Genomic DNA, 27,864 nt, shown 5'->3' with positions numbered 1-27,864 from the left:
ATGACTTCTATAATGACTACTTTCACTTGCAATCATTTACTTTGGATAATTTTTATTGATGTTCATTGATTTTTTTTTGTCACCTATATGTATGTATGTATGTGGGTGTATGTAATGCACCTTGTCTAAAACATGATTGTCTCTGACCCACAGCTGCATACTCCTGTTTTACTGCCTGATGAAGTGGAGTCACGCCCGTGAAACGTGTTGCAATCATTGTGGTGTGTAGTGTTAAACCTTAACACGTTATCCTTGCCGTGTCCTTTGAAGTGTTTAGGATCCACCTCCTTCACTTCCATGTTTTAAAATTTGTCGACCTTTTTATCCTTTTGGGCCTCTGTTCTCTTTTGCTACTTATTAGTTCTCTGAGATAAGCTGATGCACAGATCACTTGATAGAAATATGGAATTAATGCGGTATTAGCCCAGATTCTGGCTTTGTATAGCTTACTTCTCTTCTGTGAGATTCTAATATTAGATATGCGGTGGTGCTGTATAGGGGAGAGGTGCACTGTCCTGTCTGCCCCCTCCTGTCCCCTGTGCCTGTCCCCAGCCCTGATGGGAAGCAGCAGTGTATTATGCACTGCACAGAAACTGAACGTTTGCCTTCACTTTTACCAGAAAGTCCTTATTGAAGTGATTTTCTGAGGTGAAATTTGGCAGCAGGTTTAAGGTTTTTTTTTGGCAGATTTTAGTGGCATTGAGTTAGAATACACTTTAATTAAGCTAATGTAGCTGCAAAGCCTTGCCAGTTACTAAGATTGATTAACACACACAAAATTGTCAAACTGATTCAAGAGACCTCAACGTTTTACGGTTTCTCTAATTGAGATATGGCCTCCCTAAATGCGGCATTGTGTTGGCTGGGCTTAACCGGAATTTTTAAAAGTGTTTTTTTTTTTCTTCTTTTTAGAAATCCATCAATTTAATTGCAGAGAAAAGCTGAATCATTCCTCCTCTTGCACCCATGGCTAGTTTAGTCCTCTGCCCATCCCCAATGTAATTGACCTCTAGCCAGGTCTGGCTTTACCTCACAGGAGTCTATAGGCACAGATATCCTGGCACCTAAGACTTCTCCCTCCATGAACCTACAAACCCCCACCAAACTGCACCGCAGGTGTGCTGGCTGGCCCAGCTGTCACTTCTCCCTTACTTCCCTTGCTCATTACAGGTAGCTACAGGTGCCCCTTATTAGGTAGCCAGAAGTACCCTCAATATTCAGTAGCTAGAGGTGTCCCCAAGTATTAGGTAGCTAGAGGGACATCAGGATTAAGTAGCTAGACATGTCCCTTAGTATTAGGTAGCCAGAAGTACCTTCAATATTAATTTATTAATTAGCTAGAGGTGCCCCTGACGGAAAGCGATATCTCGTCAGTGGAATGCCGAAAGCAGTGTAGGTAGCATCAGGCGTGTGTAGGCACATGCCTACTGTGGCTTATTGTAAATCCGCTTGTGCCCCTAACACATAACACAGATGGTTGCAGCTCGTGTGGGAGCCTAGCAACCTAAAGGTGACTACTAACGGTACAATTTCCAAATGATCGTTTACGAGCAATTCTTGGTATGAACGATCAGAAATGATTGTTCAAGAATTTTACAGAGGCACCAATTAGAATAAAATACGCTAACATTTCATAAAATGGGGGGTCTTGGATGATTTACCACCCCAAAAAACAGACACTAATAATAATAATAATTTATTAATTTATACTCCCACAACTTTTTGCAACGAGTTTCACGGGTCTATCGCCCGCCTCCTCAGGCAGTACAAAACAGGAGCACTGAAGTGTCACCAATTCGAGTGTAGCACCTCTGTACCTCTGCAGAGGTGCTACACTCGAATTGGTGACACTTCAGTGCTCCTGTTTTGTACTGCCTGAGGAGGTGGGCGATAGACCCGTGAAACGCGTTGCAAAAAGTTGTGGGAGTATAAATTAATAAATAATTATTATTATTAGTGTCTGTTTTTTGGGGTGGTAAATCATCCAAGACCCCCCATTTTATGAAATGTTAGCGTATTTTATTCTAATTGGCGCCTCTGTAAAATTCTTGAACAACATTGTATCCACTGGTTGGATGGGTGTGATTGCCCAATTCTGTCTACGGAGAGCGACTTCTTAGCCTGAGAGGGGACAGGCCTAATATCCCCGCAAGCGCTTTTAGTGGTTGCCTGTGCTCGGCAACCCATCTTTGTGAGTATTATTCTTCCATTTAAACTTTACTAACTGAATCACAATAACGCACTATTGGGGCTCTCGATTTCTCTTTGTGTTTTACAGATCAGAAATGATTGTTTGGGACCACTAATAGACAAAAATCTCCTTACCAATCAGAATGACCGGAATCGTCCAAAAATTTGAAGTTTAATTAATCTGATAGGATTTGTTTAAATAGGATTTGTTTAAATAAATTAGTATTGCAAACTTCATTCTAGACATCCTTCTTGAGGTAAACATTCTCTCGGTTTTTAAATTGTGACACTCACATAAGTGTTCTACTATTATGCACACCTCTCATCCAGCTACACGCAAAGCCTTGTAATTGCTATGCAGTTTTGCACCCTTTTACTGTTTTGCGATGAACTATCAGTCTATACCGGCTTGCAAAATGCTGGTAGTGAAAATGGGCCCTAATGACAAAGGCCTTGTGTAGAGCGAAGGTACAAATGTATAATACTGTAACTCACACCAGGAATAGTGCTATAAATACTGCTAATGACGTGCGCTTCCGTACCTCAGCCTGGCTGCTAGCTTCCAATATAATAATACTGCTGTAGCGTCACCGGCAAGGCTGCACTTTGAACCTCATCAGCAGCGGTAAGATATCTTATCAGACCTATACATTGTTCTCAGCCACGCCCCTACTATATTTACAAAGTATGAGGTTCCTTTTTTAATTTCAGCATACGTGCCTGAATAGGAGCTTTTGTATACTTTGTGGAGAAGTGAGAACAGGAAGAATAACGAACAGCTACTCCTGTGGTTTTATTGTCTTATAGTGATACTTGCTGAATGAACACAGAGCTTTCACAGCCCGGGACCGATTGCATGCATCTACAAATATTCAAAGGGAGTTTCCACTTTACCTATAGATTTATGAAATCGCTTTTGATATTTAAAAATAGTGGAAACTTATATTTAAGTTTTCCTGCTATCCCTTTTAAAGAAGGATTGAAAATCATTCTTATCAGTAGCCGATACCCCATTTCCCACAAGGAATCTTAACCTTTTCTCAAATAGATTATCAGGCGACCTGTATGGCTGATATTGTGGTGAAACCCCACCCACAATGTGATGTCAGGACCATGGCTGTTTCCTGTATGTGAACCTCGATGCATTGTGAAAAACACAAACACCACACCACACACACCACACGCACATCACATGCTCACCACACACACACACCACACCACACACACACACCACACACACCCCTACACCCCTTCTAGACTATCACATTGGTGGAGAGGAGGGCCAGGGGATGAACACAAGATGGAGCTGGTGGGGTATATAGGACAGTGCCCTCGACCTAGACCAGGGGTTGCCCATTGGGTAGATCGCAATCTTACCGGTAGATCACAAAGGACTTCATAGTAGAACCCGCCCGCAATACATTTTCCATTCTGTATATACAATCGTGCCCCTAAAATTGTACATAGGTCGATCATTTTGACTTGCTAATTTTTAAAGTGGCTCACAAACCGAAAAACTGTGGGATCCTCTCCGCAATGCAGATTTTTGGCTAATGGGCGAGGGGGCTCAGTGGCCACTGTATACACGCTATATTCTTGGCAGAGGCAGCCATGAGCTATCTATTGTATGTGCAAGGCTTTAAGCTACGTCTACACGTAGCGATCCGGCTTATCAATCGAGCCGCTGATGCGGCTCGACTGATAAGATCCGACAGGTCGGATCTCGCCACCGCCGATTCCCTGCTCGTTCCCCACGAGGGGACAATGGCAGGGAATCGAGCGGAAGATAAACGGCGCCGGCGGGGACGAGGGCGGATCGAATCCAATGCGCGGGCGAGCAGGGACGCGGCGGGTACGTGCGGGAATGCGGAAGAGGCGATCCCGCTGGATCGCTACGTGTAGATTAGCCTTAAGATGAGAGAAATTTTAGGAATGCAGGAGCTGGCAGAAAACAAGGTATATGAATTACAGCTATAGCCGCGATAGTTGATTAATTTGGGCGCCGGCTATAGCTGGGGCACAAATTGAGCTATAAATGGCGTAATTCGGACGACAGCAATAGCTGGAGCCTGAATTAACATCTTCCCCAACTGAATTAGGTTGTCAGGAGGGTTGTCAAATTTCTTGGCGCCTTTTACTACATGCATGCGGCAGAAAGACCCCCTCAGGCTCTGTTCACATCTAAAATCGCAAACACAAGTATTTTGCGCGCAGTTTTTAATTTTAAAGAGAATCTGTATTGTTAAAATCGCACAAAAGTAAACATACCAGTGCGTTAGGGGACATCTCCTATTACCCTCTGTCACAATTTCGACCGCTCCTCGCCGCATTAAAACTGGTTAAAAACAGTTTTAAAAAGTTTGTTTATAAACAAAATGGCCACCAAAACAGGAAGTCGGTTGATGTACAGTATGTCCACACATAGAAAATACATTCATACACAAGCAGGCTGTATACAGCCTTCCTTTTTAATCTCAAGAGATCATTTGTGTGTTTCTTTCCCCCTGCAGCTATCTTCCACTGAAGTGTCAGGCTGTTTCTTACTGCAGAGTGCAGACAGCTCTGCCTGTATGTAATTCATCAGTGTGTGAAAGCCCAGCCAGCTCAAAGGAGGATTTATCCAGCTTGTAAAAGATAATAGAGCAGAGAGAAGCTGCACTAATCTAAATAACACACAGGCAGTGTGCAGAGAGGGGCCTGGAGGGGGGAGATGCATCACAGAACCACAACACTGAAGAACTTGGCAGCCTTCCAGAGACAGGCTGACAAGTCTGACAAGAGAGAGATAAGTTGCTTTATTACAGAGATGGTGATAGTAGAATGTGCTGCAGTAAGCCAGAACACATTAGAATAGCTTTTGGAACTTTTAGGATGATAAAAAACAGGATGCAATTTTTGTTACGGAGGCCTCCTGGTGCTTGCCTGCAAGCTGCGTTTTTTTTTTTAAAGTGCTTTTGCAGATTGATTTTTTTTTTTTTAATCCACTCCTTGATGCAAGTCAGGAAGTGAAATCTTTGACCCGGAAAAGAATAAATACCATGTATTTATTCTTAAAATCCCGAATTAAATTGCCGAACAATGCGATTTTGTCAGCATATAGCGCTCTTCCTATACCTTCCATTACAGCAAACTCGCCCCAAAAATGGTAGAGGCACAGCTTTGTGTAGCGCAAAGCGGATGAAACGCGCTGATATGAACCTTCTCATAGAGAACCATTGCACAAGCGTTTTGTGGGCGACTTTGATAATCGCCTGCGCTGGAAAAAAGGGCAAAAACGCCCCTAGTGTGAACAAGCCCTAAGTGAGCCACGTCACTTAAAACTGCCAGCTTTCCACAAAATATTCCGCAGAGCGAATACTGGTAGCTTCACTGTTCTCGGTCTATTTCTGTGCTGCATTGCTGTAACACCTGTACTAGGAGAAATGTGGTAGCGACTCGCTAGCTGTATTTCATCAACTAATTACAGTTTACTGCAAGAGGAAATGCAGATCCTGAAGTGAAGGTCACATGATTATAGACGTAATGGGCAGTTGTGCGGAGTAATAACAGCCTGATTATCCTGATAATATCATTGGAGCGGAGCTTAAAAAGATATATCCCATGGTGGCAGTCATATGGTTTTCAACCATGCTGGTGGAGTGGTTTTACAGCTTGTTGGTTATCCTGCTGTAGATGGAGAGGGGATCTCTCTCCCCAGTCAGATACTGGAGTGCTGTAAAGACAGCTGAAACCCAGCAACTATCTACTCCACCATAAAGCAGTAGGATTAGCCATACTATGCCAGGGAAAAGAAACACATAAATAAGTAGATAAATACTTGATCTACTTACATAACACATGTATTGTACTGTTCACGTTTTGATTTCAGTGAATGTTATATAGTAAATGAAGATAATTCTGTTCCTGGTGGGGGCCATGTCTTTTGCCCACAGTTTAGGCTAAATCCTGATGTTATTTCTGCCCTTTTTTCTTTTCTCCTCCAATCGCTGAGTCACCTCAGCCTTGCTTGTAAACACAAGTGAGCAGGGTATCAGGTTTCAGATAAGCAGCTATGCAGGGAAAGGAATGGAAGAGGAGGAATATATTATAGATAAAAAGAACTCCCAGCATGCAACTGTTTGGCACTAACTACTAAAGGGCCAATGCTCCTTAAAGAGACACTGAAGCGAAAAAAAATTATGATATTATGATTTGTATGTGTAGTACAGCTAAGAAATATAACATTAAGATCAGATACATCAGTCTAATTGTTTCCAGTACAGGAAGATTTAAGAAACTCCAGTTGTTATCTCTATGCAAAAAAGCCATTAAGCTCTACGACTTTCAAAGTCGTGGAGAGGGCTGTTTTCTGACTTTTGTTATCTCAACTGTTAGTTAATTTTTTACTTTTCCTCTGGCAGAGGAGAGTTCATTAGTTCACAGACTGCTCTGAAAGAATCATTTTGAATGCTGAGTGTTGTGTAATCTGCACATATTATAGAATGATGCAATGTTAGAAAACACATTATATACCTGAAAATAAAAATGAGAATATTTTCTTTGCTGCTAATCTTCTAGTAATTATTTATAGTACACAACCAATTCATTATATCATATATATTTTTTTCGCTTCAGTGTCTCTTTAAGTATGTGATAACTCCAAACCAAAACAGCAGAAAAAGTTTTGCAAGTTTTGAATGCAGGATTAGCATCTTTATCACTTAATACACTCAGACCGGTTGCTGTTGAAATTTGAATTTTATGGTGACACTCCCGCTTTAAAGTGGACCTGAAAGTGGACCTGAACCCTTGCACAGGACAGAAGGAAAACCTAGAGAAATGCACTGCGTATGTATTTAGAGTGTTTAGCCTGATCAATCGTCCATTGTAGATTCAGGTTAGCACACCGACTTCAAAGTGTGAACAATTAAATGTATTACTTCATCAGCACATAAATGTGACCATTGTTTTTTGTCTGCACTGTCTGAAGAAGGGGACCCGCCGTGGCCCCGAAACAATTGTCACATGTATGTGCTGATGAAGCAATAAATTGAATTGTTTGCATTTTGAAGTCGGTGTGGTAACCTGAACCTACAATTGGCTGTTGTTGAAGTACCGGGTGCTCGGGCTTAGTTTAGCATCCACAGGTTACGCACTCACACCTTGGGTAAGGTGTACCACCTCTACCATTTATTGACTTCTTCTGTAGTTTGATCAAGGCTTGCTGCCTTGATAGAGCAGCTAATTAGTAAACCTAGAACCCTATGTCTGCTTCCTTGAAAGCAGGAAGTAGACACACTGCAGATTTATTGCAAAATTTCTATCAGCTGTAACAAATGTTTTTCTTTAAAGGTTTGTTTGTTGCTGCTTATCTTTTAAAGCAGAGAGGAAGTTCTGAGTTCAGGTCTGTTTTAAAGGACCACTATCACAAAAAAAGTTGGCAGTTAAAATCTGACAGAACCCACCACAGGTTTTGGACTAGTCCATGTCCTCATGGGAGATTCTCAAGTTTTTCTTTGTTTTCAAAAGCATTCCCTGAATGGTAGTTGCTAAGTTTAACTGCCAAAATAATGTGCTAGTGAGTAGGTAGGCTAGCAGGTATATTGGCAGTTAAATTGCCGTTCAGGAAATGCCTTTGAACACAAAGAAAACCCCTATGAAGAGATGGACTCTTCCAAAACCTGTCGGTTATGTCAGAATTTAACTGCGTACTTTTTCCACTATTGTGGTCCTTTAAAGGAATACTGTAGGGGGGTTGGGGGAAAATTAGTTGAACTTATCCGAGGCTTCTAACGGTCCCCCGCAGACATCCTGTGCCCGCGCAGCCACTCACCGATCCTCCGGCCCCGCTTCCGGTTCACTTCTGGAATTTTAGACTTTAAAGTCTGAAAACCACTGCGCCTGCGTTGCCGTGTCCTCACTGCTGTGCTGCTGCGCCTGTGTTGCCGTGTCCTCACTCCCACTGAGGTCACCAGGAGCATACTGCGCAGGCCCAGTATGGTCTGTGCCTGCGCCGTGCGCTCCTGGTGACATCAGGGGAAGAGAGGACACGGCAACGCAGGCGCAGTGGTTTTCAGACTTTAAAGTCTGAAATTCCAGAAGTGGGCCGGAGCATCGGTGAGTGGCTGCGTGGGCACAGGATGTCTGCGGGGGACCGTTAGAAGCCTCGAGTAAGTTCAACTCCTTTAGCCGGGAGCACGTAGTACCACGGAGGCTTGAAGCTGTGGTTGCTTTCTGAGAGGCGGTTGGCAGATCCCATAGGGATGGGGGCTAGAAGAGCAGCCTTGTAGAGAAGTAATACCTATCACCTCATGGGGAGGTTCATTTTCATATAGGTGTGCGGGTCTCTTGAAATGTGGCCACACCATACAATAAAATGATCCAATTTTACAGCAATCCGCTAAAAATGATTGGTTGTACAGAAAAATTTAGGGGTTTGTTTGTACAGAAAAATTGATTTTTTTTTTTATCGTTTTTCATTTTGCAAGAAATGTGATTTCCTGTTTGTTTGTTTTTGTTTTTTCTATATAAGCCTGACCCAAGTAATTTTTTTCAGCGTTTTCAATATTTTTTTTAATTGAGCATACCTGTGTTACATTGATCAGATTTGACAAATGTTTTATAATCAGAAAAATGTATTGTGATTCTTGAATTGAAAATATATTTTAAAAATGTATATGGTGTGTGTGTGGTCACCTTTAGACAAAAGTTAATGAAAAGATTGTATCACTACAGTAAGATGATCCTTCATTTCTGTCCTCAGTTCCCTTGTTAGAATCTGTAGTGACCTCTAGTGTTGATCATTATGTTTGCATGCTTTGCAGAATCTTTGAAACCAATAATAGAAATAAGACGCATAGTACAGGATTGGAATAGTTGTTACACAAGGCACGAATGTTACCATGATTAGTGATGTTGTGTTTCCTTTGCAGGGCATATTTCCAGCTTCATACATTCACGTAAAAGAAGTAACAGATGACAAAGGGTGAGTACCTCTGCCAGCTTTGGCTTCATGAGCAAAATGTAAGAATATCTGAAGCAATTGGCCATTTCTGTACATACATGTTCAGTATTGTTCCACATCTCCTATTTCTTTTCACATCGATAATACATTTATGTATAATTTATTTTGCACTTTAAACCTCTTTAACATAATTGCCCCTCCTAAAACGCCCCATGCCACCATCGAGTCAATCCTGTGCTCCTCTATCATCGTTTGGTATGGTGGAGCCACCACGAGCGACAGGTACAGACTGCAAAGAGTAATCAATGCAGCGGAAAGAATCATTGGCTCACCCCTGCCACCTCTGGACCTCCTCCACGCATCCAGACTGAGAACAAGGGCACACAGGATCACAAGTGACCCGCACCATCCCGGCAGCCGCTTCTTCAACCGCATGCGCTCAGACCATCGTTACAGGGCTATCTCCACCAAAACCTCCAGGCACAAGAACTCATTTTTCCCCCAAGCAGTGTGCCTTCTGAACTCAAGTCACACACACACAGAAAAACTAAATAGCACATCCTGTGACCTAGGCCACAACAAATATGTACTTTTTTTGTGGTTCATGTATTTGCACTACCTTGTCATGTACTTGCACTAACTTGTTTTTAATGTCTATGTCTGTTCATCATTGCATGTTTTTGCCGATGTGTACCACAAACAATTCCGAGTGTGGCACCTGCTGCACTTGGCGAAATAAATCTGATTCTGATTCTGCAAACACCATAAATTACCTGGGGCACATCATGGGGCTCCTTCTGCATAGAGGCAGAGCTTTTGGCTGCAGCTCTGCCTCTACATGCGTCCATCAGCGCGGATCCCCGCCTCTCCCCGCCCCTCTGTCTTCCGTCACTGAGAAGGGCGGGAGAGAGGTGGCGATCAGCGCTGATTGACGCGCATGGAGGCAGAGCTACAGCCCAAAGCTCTGCCTCCCCGGGCAGCAAAATCCATGACCAAGAAAGTCGTGGATCTTGCCAGGGGAATTAGGGGGGATTTATGGTGTTTTCAGCGACGGGGATACAACGTTTTAGGAGGGGCAATTATGTTAGAGGATTTTAAAGTAAAAACCTCATTTTTAGGAGACTTGCGAGTCTCTTTCAACTGAATGTGATACTGAAGCACCTCCCATTGCTTACATGCAGCAGGCTGCACAAAATTCACGTTTCCATAGACCAGCCACTTGCCCGCTCTGCCACTGTTGTGCTCCTTCATTTTGGTATTGCTAAACACTGCAAGAATCACTTAAAATGAACAGACCCAATTAAGATAGCAAGAGTTGCTTTATGTAGTACTATGGGAACATAGCTACTTAGTTTGGTTGAAAAAAGCATCTGTCCATCAAGATCAATCAGAAAACAGCATCCTGATCCCACCATATTCCAGTTGATCCAGGGGAAGATGAAAAAGGTGGGTCGATTCCAGGGGAAGGTGGGTCGATTCTGGCGCTCAATCCTGCGCCCGATCATTTTGTACGCTCGGTTCTCTTATCTTTCGCTTGTTTTTCTTATCTTTTTTCAATTCACTTCAATGAGAAATCGAGCGGCAAAACGATCAAATGGGGATCGGACATGTCGGAAATTATCTATCGAGCCATCTTAATGGCTCAAAATCGAGCCGTGTATTCCCAGCATTACAAGGCCTGGGCCAATTAGTCTTAAAAGGGGAAAACTTCCTTCCCGACTCCAGATGGCAGTCCGATAAATCCCTGGATCAACTCCCTGGAATTACCTAGTAATTATAGCCATGGATGCCCTCAATGCAAGGAAAGCATCCATGCCCTCATTAAATGCAGATATATATTTTTTTCCCTTCCTGAGGTAATATATTACGTATTTTAAACTATCATTGGGAATGACTCTTTTTAAATCATTGGCAAAAACTTTTTCCTCCATATGCAGATCATGTCCCCTTGTCCGTTGTACAACCCTAGGGACAAAAAAAAATCATCTACCAAGCTTTTGTGTTGCCCTCTGATGTATTTATACATGTTAATCAGGTCACCTCTCAGCTAAATAAGCTTAGTTTGTCCAACTTTTTTGGTAGTTATGAAGGTTTAAAGTAAACCAGAGGTGAGAGTGATGAGGAGGCTGCCATGTTTATTTCCTGTTAAACAATACCAGTTGTCTAACAGTCCTGCTGATCTATTTGGCTGGAATAGTGTCTGAATCACACCAGAAACAAACTTGCAGCTAATCTTGTCAGTTCTGACAACATTGTCAGAAACACCTGATCTGCTTCTTGCTTGTTTAGGGGCTATGGCTGAAAATATTAGAGGCAGAACATCAGCAGGACTGCAACTAGTATTACTTAAAATGAAATAAATATGGCAGCTTCCATATAACTCTCACCTCGGGTTGATTTTAAATATATTCTTTCGGCTTGATACAGAACTGGATCAGAGCCATACAATATAATGTATGTTATATGCTCAAGCTAATATAACATTTAACATCCAGTTCTGTGCGGTTCAGATCCAGGTCTGTATCATGCCTGACAAAAGTGTTTCAATGAGCGTTCAATACAAATCATTAAAACTATAACCTAAAGCAATGTTTGTAATATTTACAAAAAGTATGTATTTGGATTTTTTCCATGACGAACAGACCACGACTTGCTTGAAATGAGTAATTACTCATTGTTTGGATTATCCTGAAATCTTTTCGCGGTGTGCACAATGTACCCTACCATTTTATTTTCAGCCTAGAGCTCAGATTATGGAAGATGTTTTTTGGAAGTCTTTGGGAGTCCGAGCGCTCCCGATGACTGGTGGCTCCATGCTGTGCATGTGCACGAGAAAGTGCGCTTACACACTACGGAGCCGTCTCTTTCGGAGAGCTTGGGCTCTCAAAGAGTTACGAAACTTCCTGTGGCAGAATAGAGCGGTCTCCTACCGATTGGTTGGAGACTGCTAACGGAGTGGACAGCACTGGAACGAGGGAACCAGGAGAGGCAAGTATCTGGTTTTTTTTTTTATAATTTTAATATCTCTTCAGGCTCACTTTAAATGGAGCTGACCCTGCGATAGGGAAACCGGGAGTGTTCCGAAAAACAGATCGGAACGCACACTGGGTGTGAAAGGGCCCTCCACCTCCTCCAGACATCCTCCCTCCGCTGCCTAGGCTTCTGCAGAAAGCTGTTCAAGACATTTGCCGCATGTTGTCAAATGCCTTGTAACCACTCGACACAATCCGCTGAGTGGTTAAAACGTGTGCACATGTGCTTTTGTGGCGCACATGCATTTTGGCAGAATGGACATAGGTTAAACGTCCTGTTTGCACTAATTATTGCATAAATAGGATGTTTATAAACATCCATTTTTCTTCAAGTGGTTAAAGCAGTTGCATTGAAAAGCTTAGACTGCTGAGTTGTGACCGCAGCAATGACAAAACCACTGCTAGCAGCAGCTGTTAAAGTGAATGGGAACCGCATTTGAAAAAAAATGAAGCAAATACTTACCTAAGGAGAGGGAAGGCTCTGGGTCATATAGAGCCTTCAGTCTCCTCTCTCGGTGCTCTCTATCCTGTGCTGGCTCCCCCCTGTTTCAATCCCCCGCCGAAAGGGTATTTGAAAGTCTTCGGGAGCTGTGTCCTCCCGAAGACATGCGGCTCCATACTGCACAGGCGTGAACGTGCAAGAGAGCATGCTTGCGCAGGTGCAGTACAGGGCCGCCCTTCTTCAGGAGCACTCGGGCTCCCTGAAGACTTCTGAAGCCTCCTACGGCCGGGTAAAGCAGTATTTGACTAATTTAGTCAAATATTGCTACCGGGCGAGCCAGTACTGGAACGAGGGGACCAGGAGAGGAGCCGGAAGGCGCTATAGGACCCAGAGCCTTCCCTCTTCTTGGGTAAGTATCTGTCTCATTTTTTTTAAATTCGGTTCCCATTCACTTTAAAGCTGGATCTACCATAGAGATTCACAAATGCCTTCAAATCATGACTATCTCTGTGAAATTATATTTTTCATTTATTCAGTAGAAAAACAGTGTATCTCCCCTTGACTGCTCCATTTAACACCTTGAAAAAACAATGTGAAACCCCCTGTGTGAACTGTCTCGTGCCTTTATGAGAACTGAGGCTTCTGCAGCTATTAATTCAGTCTTGACCAGAAGCAGTTGAGCTGAGCGAGTCCATTTCAGATTCAGTGTGTGGTGAGGCAGCTGGTTGGCTTCCCCTGCAGAAGAAAGAGTTGTAGGCCACACTCTTGCTTGGCAGTGGATATATTCACAATTCCACGGAATATGTTGGCGCTTTATAAATCAATAATAATCATTAAACATACTTGTATACAATTTGTTTTGGACGTTAACCCTTCAACAGGTGTGTTCCACTGAACAATTGAGTGCAAGGTGAACAGACCTTCCACATTCACATTGACCTTTTGTGTAGATATTTAAAGCAACTACGTACTGTATACATAGTATCTACCTTAGAAAAACATCTGTCCTGAGTGGCTAAAAAATGAGAGACTCCCATTATTTGACAAAAAAACAGTCCAACAGTGATGTAACAGCGCAGAGTTGCTTATATAAGGAACGCTCAGCTTTGGACGACGTAGTTCTCACGGAAGTTAATGTGAAAATGAATAAGTTGAAATATTCGAATGACTTTGAACGAGTTCAAGAAGAGCTGGTGCTAGCATCTCTGAAACCACATTCTTAGGATTTTTTCGCCCAACAGTATCTCAGGTGTTTAGAGTGGCAGTTGAGAAAAAAACTTCAAGCAATAAGGACTATTCTAGTCTAAAAAAGGCTGGTGAACAAGAGGTGAAAGGCGAGTAGCAGGCATAGTCTGCTGCAATAGAAGGGTAACAACATGACAAATTACAGGTGCATCACAAAGCCTATCCCAATGCACAACAAGACGGACTTTGCAAAGGATGGGCTTAAGCAGCAGGAGACCATCAAGAGTGCCTTTCCTATTAATGAAGAGTAGGAAAAGATGCCTGTTCTGTGCCCTTGCCACAGTGTTCAATCGGTCTGAAATTGGTTTGAAGAACCTCAACCGGAGTTTAACCTGCTTCCATGGTCAGCTCAGTGCCTTGACCTCAATCTCATTGAACATTTGTAGGACGAAGTTGAAAGATCACTTCAAAGCTTGGAAGCGCCATCACCCAATCTGACCCAACGTATAGCTACCATTATGTCAGCATGGGCCAACATTCCTCAGCAACGCTATCAGCATATTGTTGAGTCCATACCAAGAAGAATATCAGCTGTGATGAGAGCTAAAGGTGGACCAACACATTATTAGGGTGTGTCTCTAATTTTTTTTGTCCACTCAGTGTATATGCATTGCATATTGAATAAAAACGTATTAATGCATCTAAACCAGACCAGATTTTCAATAGGTTTCATGTGGAAATCGATTGAAAATCTGTGTGGAGAGATTCCATCAGATCCTTCTCTGATCAGATAATGATAGGAGAGGGATCTAGTTAATGTTCAAATCGACCAGTGTATGGCCATTAAGACAAATAAGTAATCAGTGTGACTATATGACTCTATATTGTGTACCGTTCTGCTCTCTCTTGGTTGTAGGCACCATGAACCAGCAAACCTCAGTGAGCTTCCTCTGGTCCAAGAGCTTACAATTACTCTGCGAGAATGGGCGGTCCTCTGGCACACGCTGTTTGTGGTGAGTGTACAATTAATGGCTTTCAGTACAAGGTTCCAGGTTAATACTGAATGATCCTGACTGTCTTTGTTAACCTTGCAGCACAACCAACGAGCGCAGTTCACACAGATACAGGAAATGATGTCACAACTTATGGAATGGCGATCGCAGATTATGTCTGGAACTTTACCCAAAGATGACTTAGCTGAACTGAGGAAAAAAGTCACAGCCAAGATTGACTATGGGAACCGGTAAGTAAACTACCTTTTGGTGGACTGGAGAAAAACGTAATCCACTGAGCTTTCATTTCTGTTTGTGACCCTGGAAGATCTTTTTCTACTTCAGTTATGGAAGCTACTTCTCAGGTGTAAACATAATCTCGATTTCCGTTTAGATTGCTATATAAAATAGACTGCTAGATGGAGAACATCAATATATTGCCAACTTACAGAAATGTATCAACAATTCACATATGAGGGGGAAGTTGGAAGGGGAAGTAGTGGTGTTGCGTGGAACACATTGGCAAAAGTTAGCGGCATAGGTAAGTTAAGCCCCGCACCATTATGAGTAGCTATATACTCGTAGCTACTAGTAGCGCATAACACTAGTTGGGAAATTTCAGTAAAGCCACAGTTAAGGAGGAAAGGTTCACCTTCATACCAGGCTACCAAAGCAGCAGTAAGGGCTCTTTCACATCAGAGCTTGCGTTGGAGAACGCTCAAAGCATACGTTTTGTTGTATGCCTTTTACTGCGTTTTGATATGCGTTGCACTGCAGTGAGTGTGCGTTTTTAATCCGTTTTCAATGCGTTACTGCACATAGAAAAACGCAGGTAATTTTTTTTTCTTTTAGTTGTCAACTTTCTACATTGTTCCTCTGTTGCATTCTGGGACTGATTGCCTGCGTTAACGGATTAAAAACGCGCATAGTGTGCGTTTTACATTGACTAACATTGCAACGCATAAAGCTAGCGTTGGCCAAAAAACTGCGCCTGGGTGCAGTGGAACGCAACGCACAAAAAGGCTGCGTTATATGTGAAAGCTAAAATGAAAGTCTATGGACTTTCATTTCACCTTGGGTAACGCAAACTTTATCCTTTGCGTTGAAACGCAGAAAATCTGCCCTAATGTGAAAGAGCCCTAAAGACCTGTCAGGGGCGCAAAGCTTTTTGCCATCTGTACATTTTAAAAAATTGTATTCTGCTGTAAAAAAAAAAAAAAAAAAAAAAAAAGGGAGGGAGAGCGTCACAAACCAAATAGTCTAGCCAGCAAAGAACATTCAATACAAAGTATTTATTTCACCTATATGGCTAAAGTTCGACAAGTGAGGGAGAGGAAACCGTCTCTCTACTTACTTATCCCGATTCATGTGCCATATACTGACTGGAAGATTGATCTTTACTTCAGATTTGAATATGTTGACAGCAAAATCCAGTGTCTTATGTTTAAAGCGGACCTGATCTCAGAACTTCCTCTCTGCTCTAAAAGATACACAACAGCATAATAACCTACAAAAAAACTTTTCTTACAGCTGATACAAATCCTAAAATAAATCTGCAGTTTATACTTCCTGATTCATGGAAGCAGGCATATTGTTTACAGCCTTTACTTTCAAATGTGCTTATCTGCTTATCTGCCATAGGCAGTCATGTGACACAGGGGGAAGATCAGATTACAACTAGTGATTAGACACAAATTAGGGGGAATTACACAGGATAAACTCTTTAGATACATACATGGTGCATTTCTGTTATGTTTTCCTTGTGTCCTGTGCAAAAGTTCAGGTCCATTTTAAGATACTAAAGAGAACAATTTGTTCACTGTTCCTATTGATCTATTTGTTTTTGCTCGCTTCAGAGTCCTGGGTTTGGATCTTGTGGTTCGAGATGAAAATGGGATCATCCTCGATCCTGATGAGACCAGCGTCATCACATTATTCCGCTCCCATGAGATGGCATCAAGAAGAATTGATGAACGGATTCAGGAGGAAAAGGTAGGGATCCCATAGTCAAGGTCAGAGATGCAGAGTGAAAGGGTTTTTTATTTTTGGCTGATCAGCTGGTTCTGGCTACAACAGGGGAACTTGGAGGACACAGAAGTTTGCACCAAGACTCACTGTCTATCCATTTAAATATATTAAACTCGTTCGTTTATAAAACCAGAATCTGCATTTTGCTTGAAAACTCTTTTGCTTCCAGATGCTGGCCCACTGCAAAGATTTTTAGTGCCTTAAATGCAACAGACAGCTGAGAGTCCAATGTTTTGTCAAACCCTGCTGACCAAAAATGGCGATATACAGTAGCTCAGCATGTTTTTGTCCAACCCTGCTGACCAAAAATGGCAATATACAGTAGCTCAGCATGTTTTTGTCCAACCCTGCTGACCAACAATATAGCTCAGTATGTTGGTGGAATTAGAAAACCTCTTGAATACATTAGATGTTGTGTAACCATATCAAGTACAAATAAGTTTGGTAACTCAGAGGTGGTTTGAGTGGACCAAGATCTTCCAACCCTAGTTCATGCCTTCGTCACATCAAGGTTAGACTACTGCAACGTCCTCTACACAGGCCTGCATAAGAAAGACTTACGCCGCCTGCAATTAGTACAGAATGCCGCCGCAAGGCTGTTAACGAGCCAACCCCGCCATTGCCACATAACACCAACCCTGAGCTCACTCCACTGGCTACCGATAAAATGGAGAATTCTGTTTAAGATTGGCTTACTGACATTCAAATCCTTGCACAATCTGGGCCCTGGATACCTGAAGGACTTGTTGTAACTACATCACACCCCCCACAATCTTAGATCAAAAGGACGTAACACCTTGGTCACCCCCAGAGTCCACCTCAAAACCTTTGGAGACAGAGCCTTTTGTCATGCTGCCCCTACACTTTGGAACTCCCTGCCACACCCAATCAGGACAGCCCCATCCCTGGAAGCATTTAAGTCTAAACTGAAAACCTACCTTTTCAGTCTGGCATTCATGAACATCTGACTATCTCCTCTGTAACACAACCCAGCCTGAAACCCTGTATTAATCTGAGACACAGCTATGCGCTTTGAGTCGTATGGGAGAAAAGCGCTTTACAAATGTTATTGTATTGTATTGTATTGTAAATTGGCAATTCATGGTAATGTAACGGTAATGTCCAGTAAATTTTACACATCTTTGTTTTTAGTGAAAAGATGAAGTATCATTTTTAGCCATTAGGGCTCTTTCACACTAGAGGCTGCGGTAGAAAAGGCTGAAAGTCAGCCTTTTGCTAAACGCCAATACATAGCGTTTTCAAAGCTTTTACAAAGCGTTTTGAAAGAGTTTTACAGCTCATATGAAAACGTCCTTTTTTTTTTCTTCTCCTATAAAAATAAGTGAACAAGTTAGCTGTAAAACGCTTTGAAAACGCTTTGAAAACGCTGAAGTTGGCGTTTTCCATTGACTATCATTGAAACGCCAACAGCCAACTTCGGCTGTAAACAGCCCTGAAAAAGCTCCTGGGAGCGTTGAAACGCAACGCTCCAAAACGCCGAGTTAGATGTGAAAGGTAAAATTAAAGTCTATGGACTTTCTTTTACCTAGCAAAACGCCAACTTCGGCCGTGGCGTTAAAACGCCGAAAAATCCCTCTGGTGTGAAAGGGCCCTTAGCTCTTTTTGGTGTTAGAAGTTTGCTTTCATATCCTAGACCTTTCATCATTCAGCACTATTTGACATTGCTTTAGGTGCAGAAAACAATTAGCTTCTGAAACGGCAGGCCCTTCATTGGCACAAGGTTCAGCTTTACTTTTTGCACATTAACATTTCTTTAGAAAAATGATGGTTGACTAAAAACAAAAAAAAAAGTCATTGATGAAGAATAATTTAACTTAGGCAAAAGGTTATAGTTAGCACTGGTAAGAATTAGTCATTGATAAGGAGGGCTAGTTGTTGATTATGAGCATTAGAAAATTAGGTAGAGAAGGTTAGTGTTACTGTGATGATTTCGAAGCTTAGGGTTAGTTAACAATGAAGAAGGTTAAGGATAGGCAGCAAGTTTTTGTTTTAAAATGGAAGAACAAAGTTGGGGAACAGTATGGAGGGTTATTAGGCAAAAATTAACCACAGTCAAACATTTGAAATGCCACGGTATGAAGACCTCACTTTGGTTTTTACAAGGACAGCTCTATTGGCCTCAGCTAGTATGGATAATGGTGTTCTCCATGATAAAACAGTTTGTTCACTACTTATACATGTCATATAAGCAGACATCCCTGAGTCCTCTTCTCCTCTTAGTCTCAGTTGCAGACTCTTGAGATACGAAGTCCAGCCATGCTGCTTGTTGCACACACATACAGCCTGTATGTCAACTTGAAGAATTTTGTGTGTAATATGGCAGAAGACGCAGAGCTCCTCATGTGCCTCTATGACCCGGACACTTCACATTTCATCAGGTGAGACGCAATAACCAGTTGTTCCAGGTTACCTCTTTGAAGAGCTCCTGAAGTGTACATTTAAAAAACAAAACTCAACATCACATAGTTGGCATGTGAGATGCCAGCCAGGATATCTTTTTACTAATCCTGAATGTACTTGGCTTTTCGTGGAGCCTAAGAATTGACTCTCCAGGTATTGATACCATCAGGGTGGTTGTCTGAAAAGCCTGGGCACCCTCTGAGGCATACGATGACTTCAGTTCCAGATTGAATATCTTCCTATTGATTTAAAACTCCTTTGCAACTCTTAGTCTCTCCACCTGGCAAGTTTTTAATTATTTGCAAAACCTCTGTAGTCTTTGAAGTTTATATTGACTCCAGTTTCAGTTTGTAATCCCGGGACCACCTTGTATCTACGTCTCACAATTCCGGGGTTGTTAATGAGCACCAGCTCTGAATTATGCTGGTATTTGCATGCTATAAGTGTCCAGGTCCCAAGCAAGTGGAGAATTTGAGTATATGGGCAATCTACATGGACCTCTTTTTCTGAGAGTGGAGGGCCACTCTGAGTGATTAATGTTTGAACGTGCTTAGCTATAACTAAGAAGAGGTTTTTAAAGTTTTCTGTATGATTTATTTACCCACAGTGAAAATTACTTGGTCCGCTGGAGTAGTTCTGGTATGCCTAAAGAAATAGAGAAATTAAACAACCTGCAGGCAGTGTTCACAGTGAGTGTCTTCCTGCTTATTGCATCTGATCCTCTCTCTCCCTTTACCTTGTAGCATCTCAATAGCTTTCCTCCACCACCTGATTTCATTTCTACTATTTAGTCCTCTGTTTCATTCCAGTCTTATGCTGACCACACATGTCTTTAATACAGTGCTTGCCTAACTGAAGAATGTATGCATTTTTTCCAATTGCCCCTTTTGTGTATAGTAAAGACCCATAGCTCTAGTCTCTGAAAGCTTCTATCATGATGGAAAATGTCTGTTATTGTGCCTTCAGATGTGAAGATTGGTGGAATAGTATGTTATTATTCCCTACTCTTGACAATTATTAAGAAAATTGAGTAGTTTTCTTTGTTATATTTGTGACCCATATGCCTGTGTGTGGCCATCATGATGCTTGTCATGGAAGTCAGTTTTTGCATAACCTTTATTTTGGCTTTCCTTTTACTGTACTTCTCAATGGTCCTGATCATACTTTGAGTCTCCCTGACCTATTTTGTCTACAGTTTACTCCTTTTCCTTATAACTTCTAGCCCTGAACTCTCCTTACCTCTAGTATTCTGATGGTTCTTGGTCTTCTACCCTGTTGTAATCCTTCTATAGTCTGCCCCCCCCCCCTTTCCCCCCATCTTCACTGGACCTGTGATTGTCTTCATGGTATGATTGTATCTTTTAAATTTCTTTTCTTCCCATCTTGGTCATGTTCACTCTACGATGTGTTTCTCAGTCCTAAGCTTATTGCTAACCTTTGTTTCTTGGTGCTGTTTTACATTCATGGTCCATTTTTTTTTCATCTCCTTTCCTTACTTCCTTTTCTTTTTTCTTTGCTCATCTTGAACCGCCTCTATTTTGTTTTTCATTCTAGTTTTGACCTCTCTCCTCTTCAGGACCTCAGTAGCCTGGATCTGATTCGTCCCCGGATCAGCCTTGTGTGCCAGATTGTGCGTGTTGGACACATGGAGATGAAGGATGGTAAAAAACATACGTTTGGCCTTCGGCGGCCTTTTGGTGTTGCAGGTAAAAGCATTTATTCTATCATTTATTATTAAACACATGAGGGCTACTTCTTGAATGACAGTGTGTTTATTAATTTTCTTTTTTTCACACTCTGGTCACATACTACATACCCTTTTTCGTATACTTACTGGAGGCACAATGCAAGGACACAGAGGAAGGTATATACAGAACATGCCTCTGTGTCCTAATATGATTTCACAAACCCACCTCGGATTCTCTTTAAGGTGCAAATACATTTGATATGATTGAGAATTATGATAACTACTAGGTCTTTCTATTGTAAAATGGACTAATCAAATTTTGCAGTAAAAGTGTTTTATTGGTCCATTTAAAAATAAAATACAAAAATGGGGAAATCTATAAAAAAAAAAAAAAAAAAAAAAAAACAACAAACAGGGCACCGAGGGATCAGTGCTCACCAACAGAAAGATCTGTTGGTGGGCAGAAAAGGGGGGGGGGGGGGGGGATTCATTTGTGTGCTGCGTGGTATGGCTTTGCAGCGAGCCATTAAAGCTGCAGAGCACATAATTGTAAAAAATAGCTTGGTCACTAGGGGGGGGGGGGGGGGGGGGTGTAAGCCTATGGTCCTGAACTGATTAAAACACAGGTGTGGAACTCCAGGCCTGGAGGGCCAGATCCATGCCAGTGTTTAGGATGGACTGAGAAAGAGGGGAATGTGTTCTACCTGAGGGACCACACCTTTCCTGATTCAGATCCTTCAATTTGAGCTGTGTCAAAAATGTGTGAGGACCTCGGCCCTCGAAGGACCGGTTTGACATCCCTGGTTTAAAAGGAAATAAATATGGCAGCCTCCATATCCCACTCGCTTCAGTTTTCCTTTAATGCTAGCTGTACGCAGACCAATAGCAGCACGCTGTGGCAATCAATGAATCACTTGATTGGGGAATTGACCTTTCAATATTCAACTTGTTTATATTTCACCATAATCTAATTGAGAATTGATCAGACCGCAGCCTCTACTAGCATTGTCCTGCTTTATTCTGTACAAAATGATGCGGCTGTTGATGCCACACCACCCTTATATTGTCCTTTTGGCAAAAATGTACCGCAAAGCTAGTCACAGGCTCCATCAAGAAACTGAAATTGAAAATTGATCGGAAGCTTTATTAATCACGCGTGTGGGTCAGTACATCACTGGCAGATTCTATTAAAGAGGAACTTAAGCCTAAACAAACATACTGTCATTAAGTTACATTATTTATGTTCATTAAAATAGATAGGTAATCTCTTACCCACTCTGTTTTAAAAGAACAGGCAAATATTTGTGCTTTCATAGGGGCAGCCATCTTTTTGGTTGAAAGGAGGTGACAGGGAGCATGAGACACAGTTCCAATTGTTCTGTGTCCTGATCACCACTCCCAGTTGCTGAGCAACGAGAACATCATCAGAAATCCCATCATGCTTTGCACAGCATCAGGGGAAAAATGCCCGGGCAATTTTCTTTGATGGGGCGGAGCTTAGCTTCTAAACAGCTAAAAATTAGGCTTCGGTATGAAAAACAAAAAGTTCTGATGCTGGGAACCTATTAAAGAAACACCAAGCCTTTTCAGTGCTGCTGAGTAGATTTTTAGTCTGGAGGTTCACTTTAAGGTGATTTGAATCACAACGCAAATCGTGGCGCAAAGCAATGCAAAATTGCAGTCGTGATTGGGATTTGCATTCCCAGTGTGAACTAGCCCTAAGCCTCCTAGATATTTCCCCAAATAAAGTATTCTTCTTGCGCATGTGTTGCAGTGATGGATATATCCGATGTAATACATGGGAAGGTGGACGATGAGGAGAAGCAACATTTCATACCGTTCCATCCGTAAGTTTTCATCTTGTACCGTGTGAAAATGCTTATGAGCCAATGTCAGATCACTGATTTCTAAATGTTTTTATCTTCCTTACAGTATGGCCAAGGAAACCTACATCAGTCAAAGGCAACTGATCATGTCTCCTCTCAGTTCTTCGCGGGTACTGGCAGAGAATGAGGCTCTCACTACCATATACAACAAGGTCATCGCTGCCAAGGAGATCAACCACAAGGGGCAGGGTATGGAACTATTTCTGCAGGCTACCAATACAACACTAGGGTGCACTCAGAAGGCAGTAGCAGTGTTGGCGTGAATAGGTGCTGGCTTGCTGAAGAGACAAGATTTGAATCCAGATCTCTTAACCATTAGAACAAGGGGAAAGGAGTCGCCTAGGTGATATGAAATGCTCTAAAAACTATAAAAATGAAAGAAGGTTGAGGTGGCTTACCTCAATAGACACGTTCACATAACATGAACTATTTATTGGTGTAAGCACAGGCAACGGGTTTCGTGGGGACTTGCCCACTTCCTGAGGCCAATTCAAGTGCCGCTAGGTACTGAAAGTCATATGTGGGTCGCCTCTCCTATGGCTTCCAGTACCTAGCGGCACTTGAATTGGCCTGAGGAAGTGGGCAAGTCCCCACGAAACGCGTTGCCTGTGCTTACACTAATAGTCTATTTTATGTGAACATGTCGTCTATTGAGGTAAGCCACCTCAACCTTCTTTCATTTTTATTGTTTTTAGAGCATTTTATATCACCTGGGGGCCTCTTTCCCCTTGTTCTGTGTCTCACTCCACTCCTGCCTCCTGTGAGGGGAGTTCCTGACACCAAGCAAGGTGTTCAGAGTGTAGGTGTTTTATCTCCAAAGAGAGCAACCAATAATCTACATAATTTGTGATACCTGAGTGGATTCGGGTTTGTGTATCCCACCTTTGTCAGTATATCTACACATATTTTATATTATTTCCATCCTCGCTGTGACATACTGCACCATCTGGGCTCCTGTTTTTTTTTTGTTTTCGTGGTTTACCACTTTAATTCCTGGCTCTTAACCATTACACTTTCCAGAATAGTAGCTAGTGCTGCTCCTGTGTGCTGGGTGATTGGGTGGAAAGTTTGTGCCATGGAGCTGTCCTTCTGCACCACGGCAATGCTGCCTCCCTCTCCCGGGAGATGTATGTGTACCACTCTGTCTGCTGCTAGCTGCAGCTTAGGCCAGAAAGGGTTCTGGCACTTACCTGACTTAATGGGTGGACCAATGAGAATCATCCTGTTGAATAAGCTTTTGCTGGGGCTCAAGGTTTCTCCAGTAGCAGAAGGTGCAGCAAGAGAGCAGCATCTGGTCCATCAGGTTGGTGCAGGGCAACTGGAAGTAACGGTCCCAGGAGAGCCTGGCATGCAACGACAGACATCAGATGATCTCTGGGCAGCCTAGTGCTGAAGAGGTGGCTAAGCACGCAGGTGCGGTGGTAGAAGCAACAGGGAGCGTTGGGCCGGAGGAGATTAATCCATCAAGATTAAAGAAGACAGAAAAAAAAGTGACAAATGAGATACAGAAGTTCTATTTCTTTACTTATTACATTAAGTAGGAAGAGGGTGTGTGTGTGTGTGTGTGTGTGTGTGTGTGTGTGTGTGTGTGTGTGTGTGTGTGTGTGTGTGTGTGTGTGTGTGTGTGTGTGTGTGTGTGTGTGTGTGTGTGTGTGTGTGTGTGTGTGTGTGTGTGTGTGTGTGTGTGTGTGTGTGTGTGTGTGTGTGTGTGTGTGTGTGTGTGTGTGTGTGTGTGTGTGTGTGTGTGTGTGTGTGTGTGCGCGCGCCTCTGTTTCTCCACCAGAACTCTATAAGTACTTGACATTAAAGTTGAATAGTGCTTGTGGCCACTCTTCCCTCTGTGTATGATCACGGCTGGACTGCACAGGCACATTAAAGGGACACCGAGCAGTGCCCAAATTTAAAAGAATAAACTTACCTGGGGCTTCTTCCAGCTCAGGGTAGACGGCGCGGTCCCGCGGCATCCTCCTGGCTCGTCTCCTTCAGCCTCCGCCGCACCCCCCCCCCCCTCCCCGTTATTGGCGAGACCCGGGCCTGGTGTCCCGCGCATGCGCAGGCCTGTCACGCAGCCGCCGTGATGACTCATTGCGTCATTAATCAGGAAGAGCTGTCCCACACCAGGCCCAGGTGACGCCGATAACGGGGGGCCGGCGGAGGCTGAAGGAGACGAGCCAGGAGGACACCGCTGGACCTTGCCGCCTTCCCTGAGCTGGAAGAAGCCCCAGGTAAGTGTATTTTTTTTTTTAGATTTAGGCACTCCTCTGAGTCCCTTTAACATCCTGTGCAGTAACATGGAGCAGCTCTTGCATGTTTCTTTTCTCTGTGCACAAGTGGCTCTGTGCTACTGCACAGGCACAAACCCACTGGCACCTCTGCAGTGTGGTCCCGCTCACACACGGAAGGGAGCACGGCTGCAAAGAGGAAGTGGGTCTTGTCCGACAGCTGAGGGGTTGAGGAAGATCGGGGAAGTCTGTGGAGCATCCAGAGGTTTCCACCTACTGATGTAAGTATGTTCTTTTTAACCTTTTCAGGTTTGTTTTAAAGCTTAACGGACATTTCACAGCTCTCAGACTGCGTCATCCGCAGCAAAACATTTTCAGTACATTAGTTGCATCACAGAGCACATAAAAACAGTAGAACTTAATCACCATTCTGAGCATGTGTAGTATGGACAACTCATTCTGGAACAAAGAATCCCACAATTATTGTTTGGTTGTGGGTGGGGGCTGGTTGCCGTCCAGGGTGGTGCTTGCCAACCCCGCCAGATGGCGCTATTGTTACAACTTTTCCTTCATGTATGAACACTGCCCATTTCCATTCAAATAAACAATATCCGCTAATGTTTCCTTCTTTCTTGTCCTCCTCAGGGCTCTGGATCTCCCTGAAGCTGCTCCCTGGAGACCTGAGTCAGGTACAGAAGGAATATTCTCACCTTGTGGACAGATCTACTGCTGTGGCCCGCAAAATGGGCTTTCCAGAGATTATCTTACCCGGTAAGTGTTTCAAGTACAAGTATTGCTAATTCCTGAACCTCAAACAAGGTTGCCAACGTGCTTCACACCCCCAACAGGTGTTTACTCATAGGGTGTGAAATGTGTTAGGACTCATTTGTCCAGCTGTGTGGAACTTATTTTGCACTACTGCAATTTCCTAGTTATGCTTCTAAACCGTGCTGAGGAGGATAACTAAATCAGGCACCAGAGTCAACCAAACAAGTATGGACAGACACTCCAGGTCACCCCCAGCTAGCTAAAACAATCCCTGTCTCTAATTGTTATTAAAATCATAAACATTTAGATTGTTGCAAGCAGCTGGGGGTAACCTGGAGTGCCTCTCTCTGTTTGTTTAATATTTTCTGTTTATTTAATATTCAAAAATGCAATTTTTTTTAATTTATTTATTTATTTTTTGCTTAAAGGACCTCTGTCGCGAAAATCTTAAAATTAAAAGTACGGTTCTTCCAGAGTAAAATGAGCCATACATTACTTTTCTCCTATGTTGCTGTCACTTACAGTAGTAGAAATTTTACAGCACCAACAGATTTTGGACTAGCCCATCTTCTCATGAGGGGGGGGGGGGGTGTCTTAGGGTTTTCTTTATTTTTAAAAGCACTTAGTGAATGGCAGTTGGTCTGTCCAACTGCCAAAGAAGTGTACAATGAGTAGGGAGGCTGGCCAGCATCATTGTATAAATCTTTTTTTTAGGGAATATCTTTATAAAGTATAAAGGCCATGCTGAGAATCCCCCATGGAGAGATGGACTAACCCAAAACCTGTTGGTAATGTCAGATTTCTACTACCTACTGTAAGTGACAGCAACATAGGAGAAAAGTAATTTATGGCTCATTTTACTCTGGAAGAAACGTACTTCTTATTTGTATGTGTTTTAAATTTTAAGATTTCCTCTTTAAAGTGGACCTGAACTCTTGCACAGGACACAAGGAAAACAGAGAAATGCACCCTGTGTGTTTTTAGAGAGAAAAGCCTGTCTAATTCCCCTTCATTATTAAGTAATCACAAATGTAATTTGATCTCTCAGCTGTGTCAGCACAGAAGTTCGGCAGTCCTTAGCAGGCACAGCTAATATGTAAACACAGGATGTTACGCTAATCTCTTGTCTGCTTCCATAAAAGCAGGAAGTTCTTTAAGCTGTAACAAAGAAATGTTTTTCTTTAAAGGTTATTATACTGTTGAGCCGAGAGGAAGTTCTGAGTACAGATTTAATGAACAACGGATGCTTTTTCTCTCACCGTTTAGGTGATGTACGTAATGACATCTACATCAGCCTGATCCAGGGAGAGTTTGACAAAGGCAAGAAGAAAACCCCCAAGAATGTGGAAGTGACGATGTCTGTACACGATCAGGACGGTGCTTTGCTAGAGGTATCCGAGCTCCTGGCAGTCAGCTCCTGTACAGTGAGTGGAAGACTTGTGCTCCATTCCGAGCTAGAATAAGCGTTACTTACTGAATGTTTGTCATTAATCGTAGAAAGCCATCATTCCTGGAGCCGGACAGGAGGGCCTCCCGGAATATAAATCTGTTGTGTATTACCAGGTTAAGCAGCCGTGCTGGTATGAAACAGTCAAGGCAAGTCATGATGCATTTAATGTATTAGTCACTGTATGCTTTCTTGAAGGCCTTTATCAGATCAAACATGTCTGTGACTCCCTACTTCCTTCACCTTCCGTATGGTCAGCAGACATTAGTCACTAAGGGTTTTGTCCAATGATTTGTTAATCCTTTGCTTCTCATCCACACAGGTCTCTATTCCCATCGAGGATGTAAGCCGTTGTCATCTGCGCTTTTCATTTCGGCACCGCTCATCTCAGGAATGTGAGTTTCCCTTTTTTCTTTGTGTGCCATACTGGTTCATTAGAACAGCTATTGGCTGCTAAGTTAGCTTCACTGGTTCATACATGGCAGGATAAAGCGAGGCAGATCTCCGCCACTGTCTGCGTCCTCTTCTGTGATGTCACACACGAGGCCATGTGCAATATGCCAGCAACCACGTGGGGGTTGTGTGTGAGGAAGAGTACGGAGAAAGAGACCAAGAAGATCT

The 27,864-nt window shown here is 42.7% G+C and overlaps 1 protein-coding gene across 2 annotated transcripts in view; it reads left to right on the top strand.

Moving 5' to 3' along the window:
- Positions 1 to 27,864, top strand: part of DOCK5 (dedicator of cytokinesis 5) — a 205,088-nt gene that overhangs the window by 113,875 nt on the left and 63,349 nt on the right. For both annotated transcript variants that reach the window (XM_068274725.1, XM_068274727.1), the window contains exons 4-16: positions 9,102 to 9,154; positions 14,709 to 14,805; positions 14,887 to 15,035; positions 16,641 to 16,776; positions 19,054 to 19,211; positions 19,841 to 19,922; positions 20,810 to 20,939; positions 22,695 to 22,767; positions 22,853 to 22,995; positions 25,674 to 25,799; positions 27,063 to 27,187; positions 27,294 to 27,392; positions 27,566 to 27,638. In XM_068274725.1, the coding sequence (XP_068130826.1) occupies positions 9,102 to 9,154; positions 14,709 to 14,805; positions 14,887 to 15,035; positions 16,641 to 16,776; positions 19,054 to 19,211; positions 19,841 to 19,922; positions 20,810 to 20,939; positions 22,695 to 22,767; positions 22,853 to 22,995; positions 25,674 to 25,799; positions 27,063 to 27,187; positions 27,294 to 27,392; positions 27,566 to 27,638 (1,444 nt within the window). The remainder of the gene's footprint in view (positions 1 to 9,101; positions 9,155 to 14,708; positions 14,806 to 14,886; positions 15,036 to 16,640; positions 16,777 to 19,053; positions 19,212 to 19,840; positions 19,923 to 20,809; positions 20,940 to 22,694; positions 22,768 to 22,852; positions 22,996 to 25,673; positions 25,800 to 27,062; positions 27,188 to 27,293; positions 27,393 to 27,565; positions 27,639 to 27,864) is intronic.

This window comes from Hyperolius riggenbachi, chromosome 3 (genome assembly GCF_040937935.1).
Source record: "Hyperolius riggenbachi isolate aHypRig1 chromosome 3, aHypRig1.pri, whole genome shotgun sequence".
NCBI lineage: Eukaryota > Metazoa > Chordata > Amphibia > Anura > Hyperoliidae > Hyperolius > Hyperolius riggenbachi.
The sequence above is the reverse complement of the archived record's forward strand: the minus strand, read 5'-3'. Positions and strand labels throughout refer to the sequence as shown.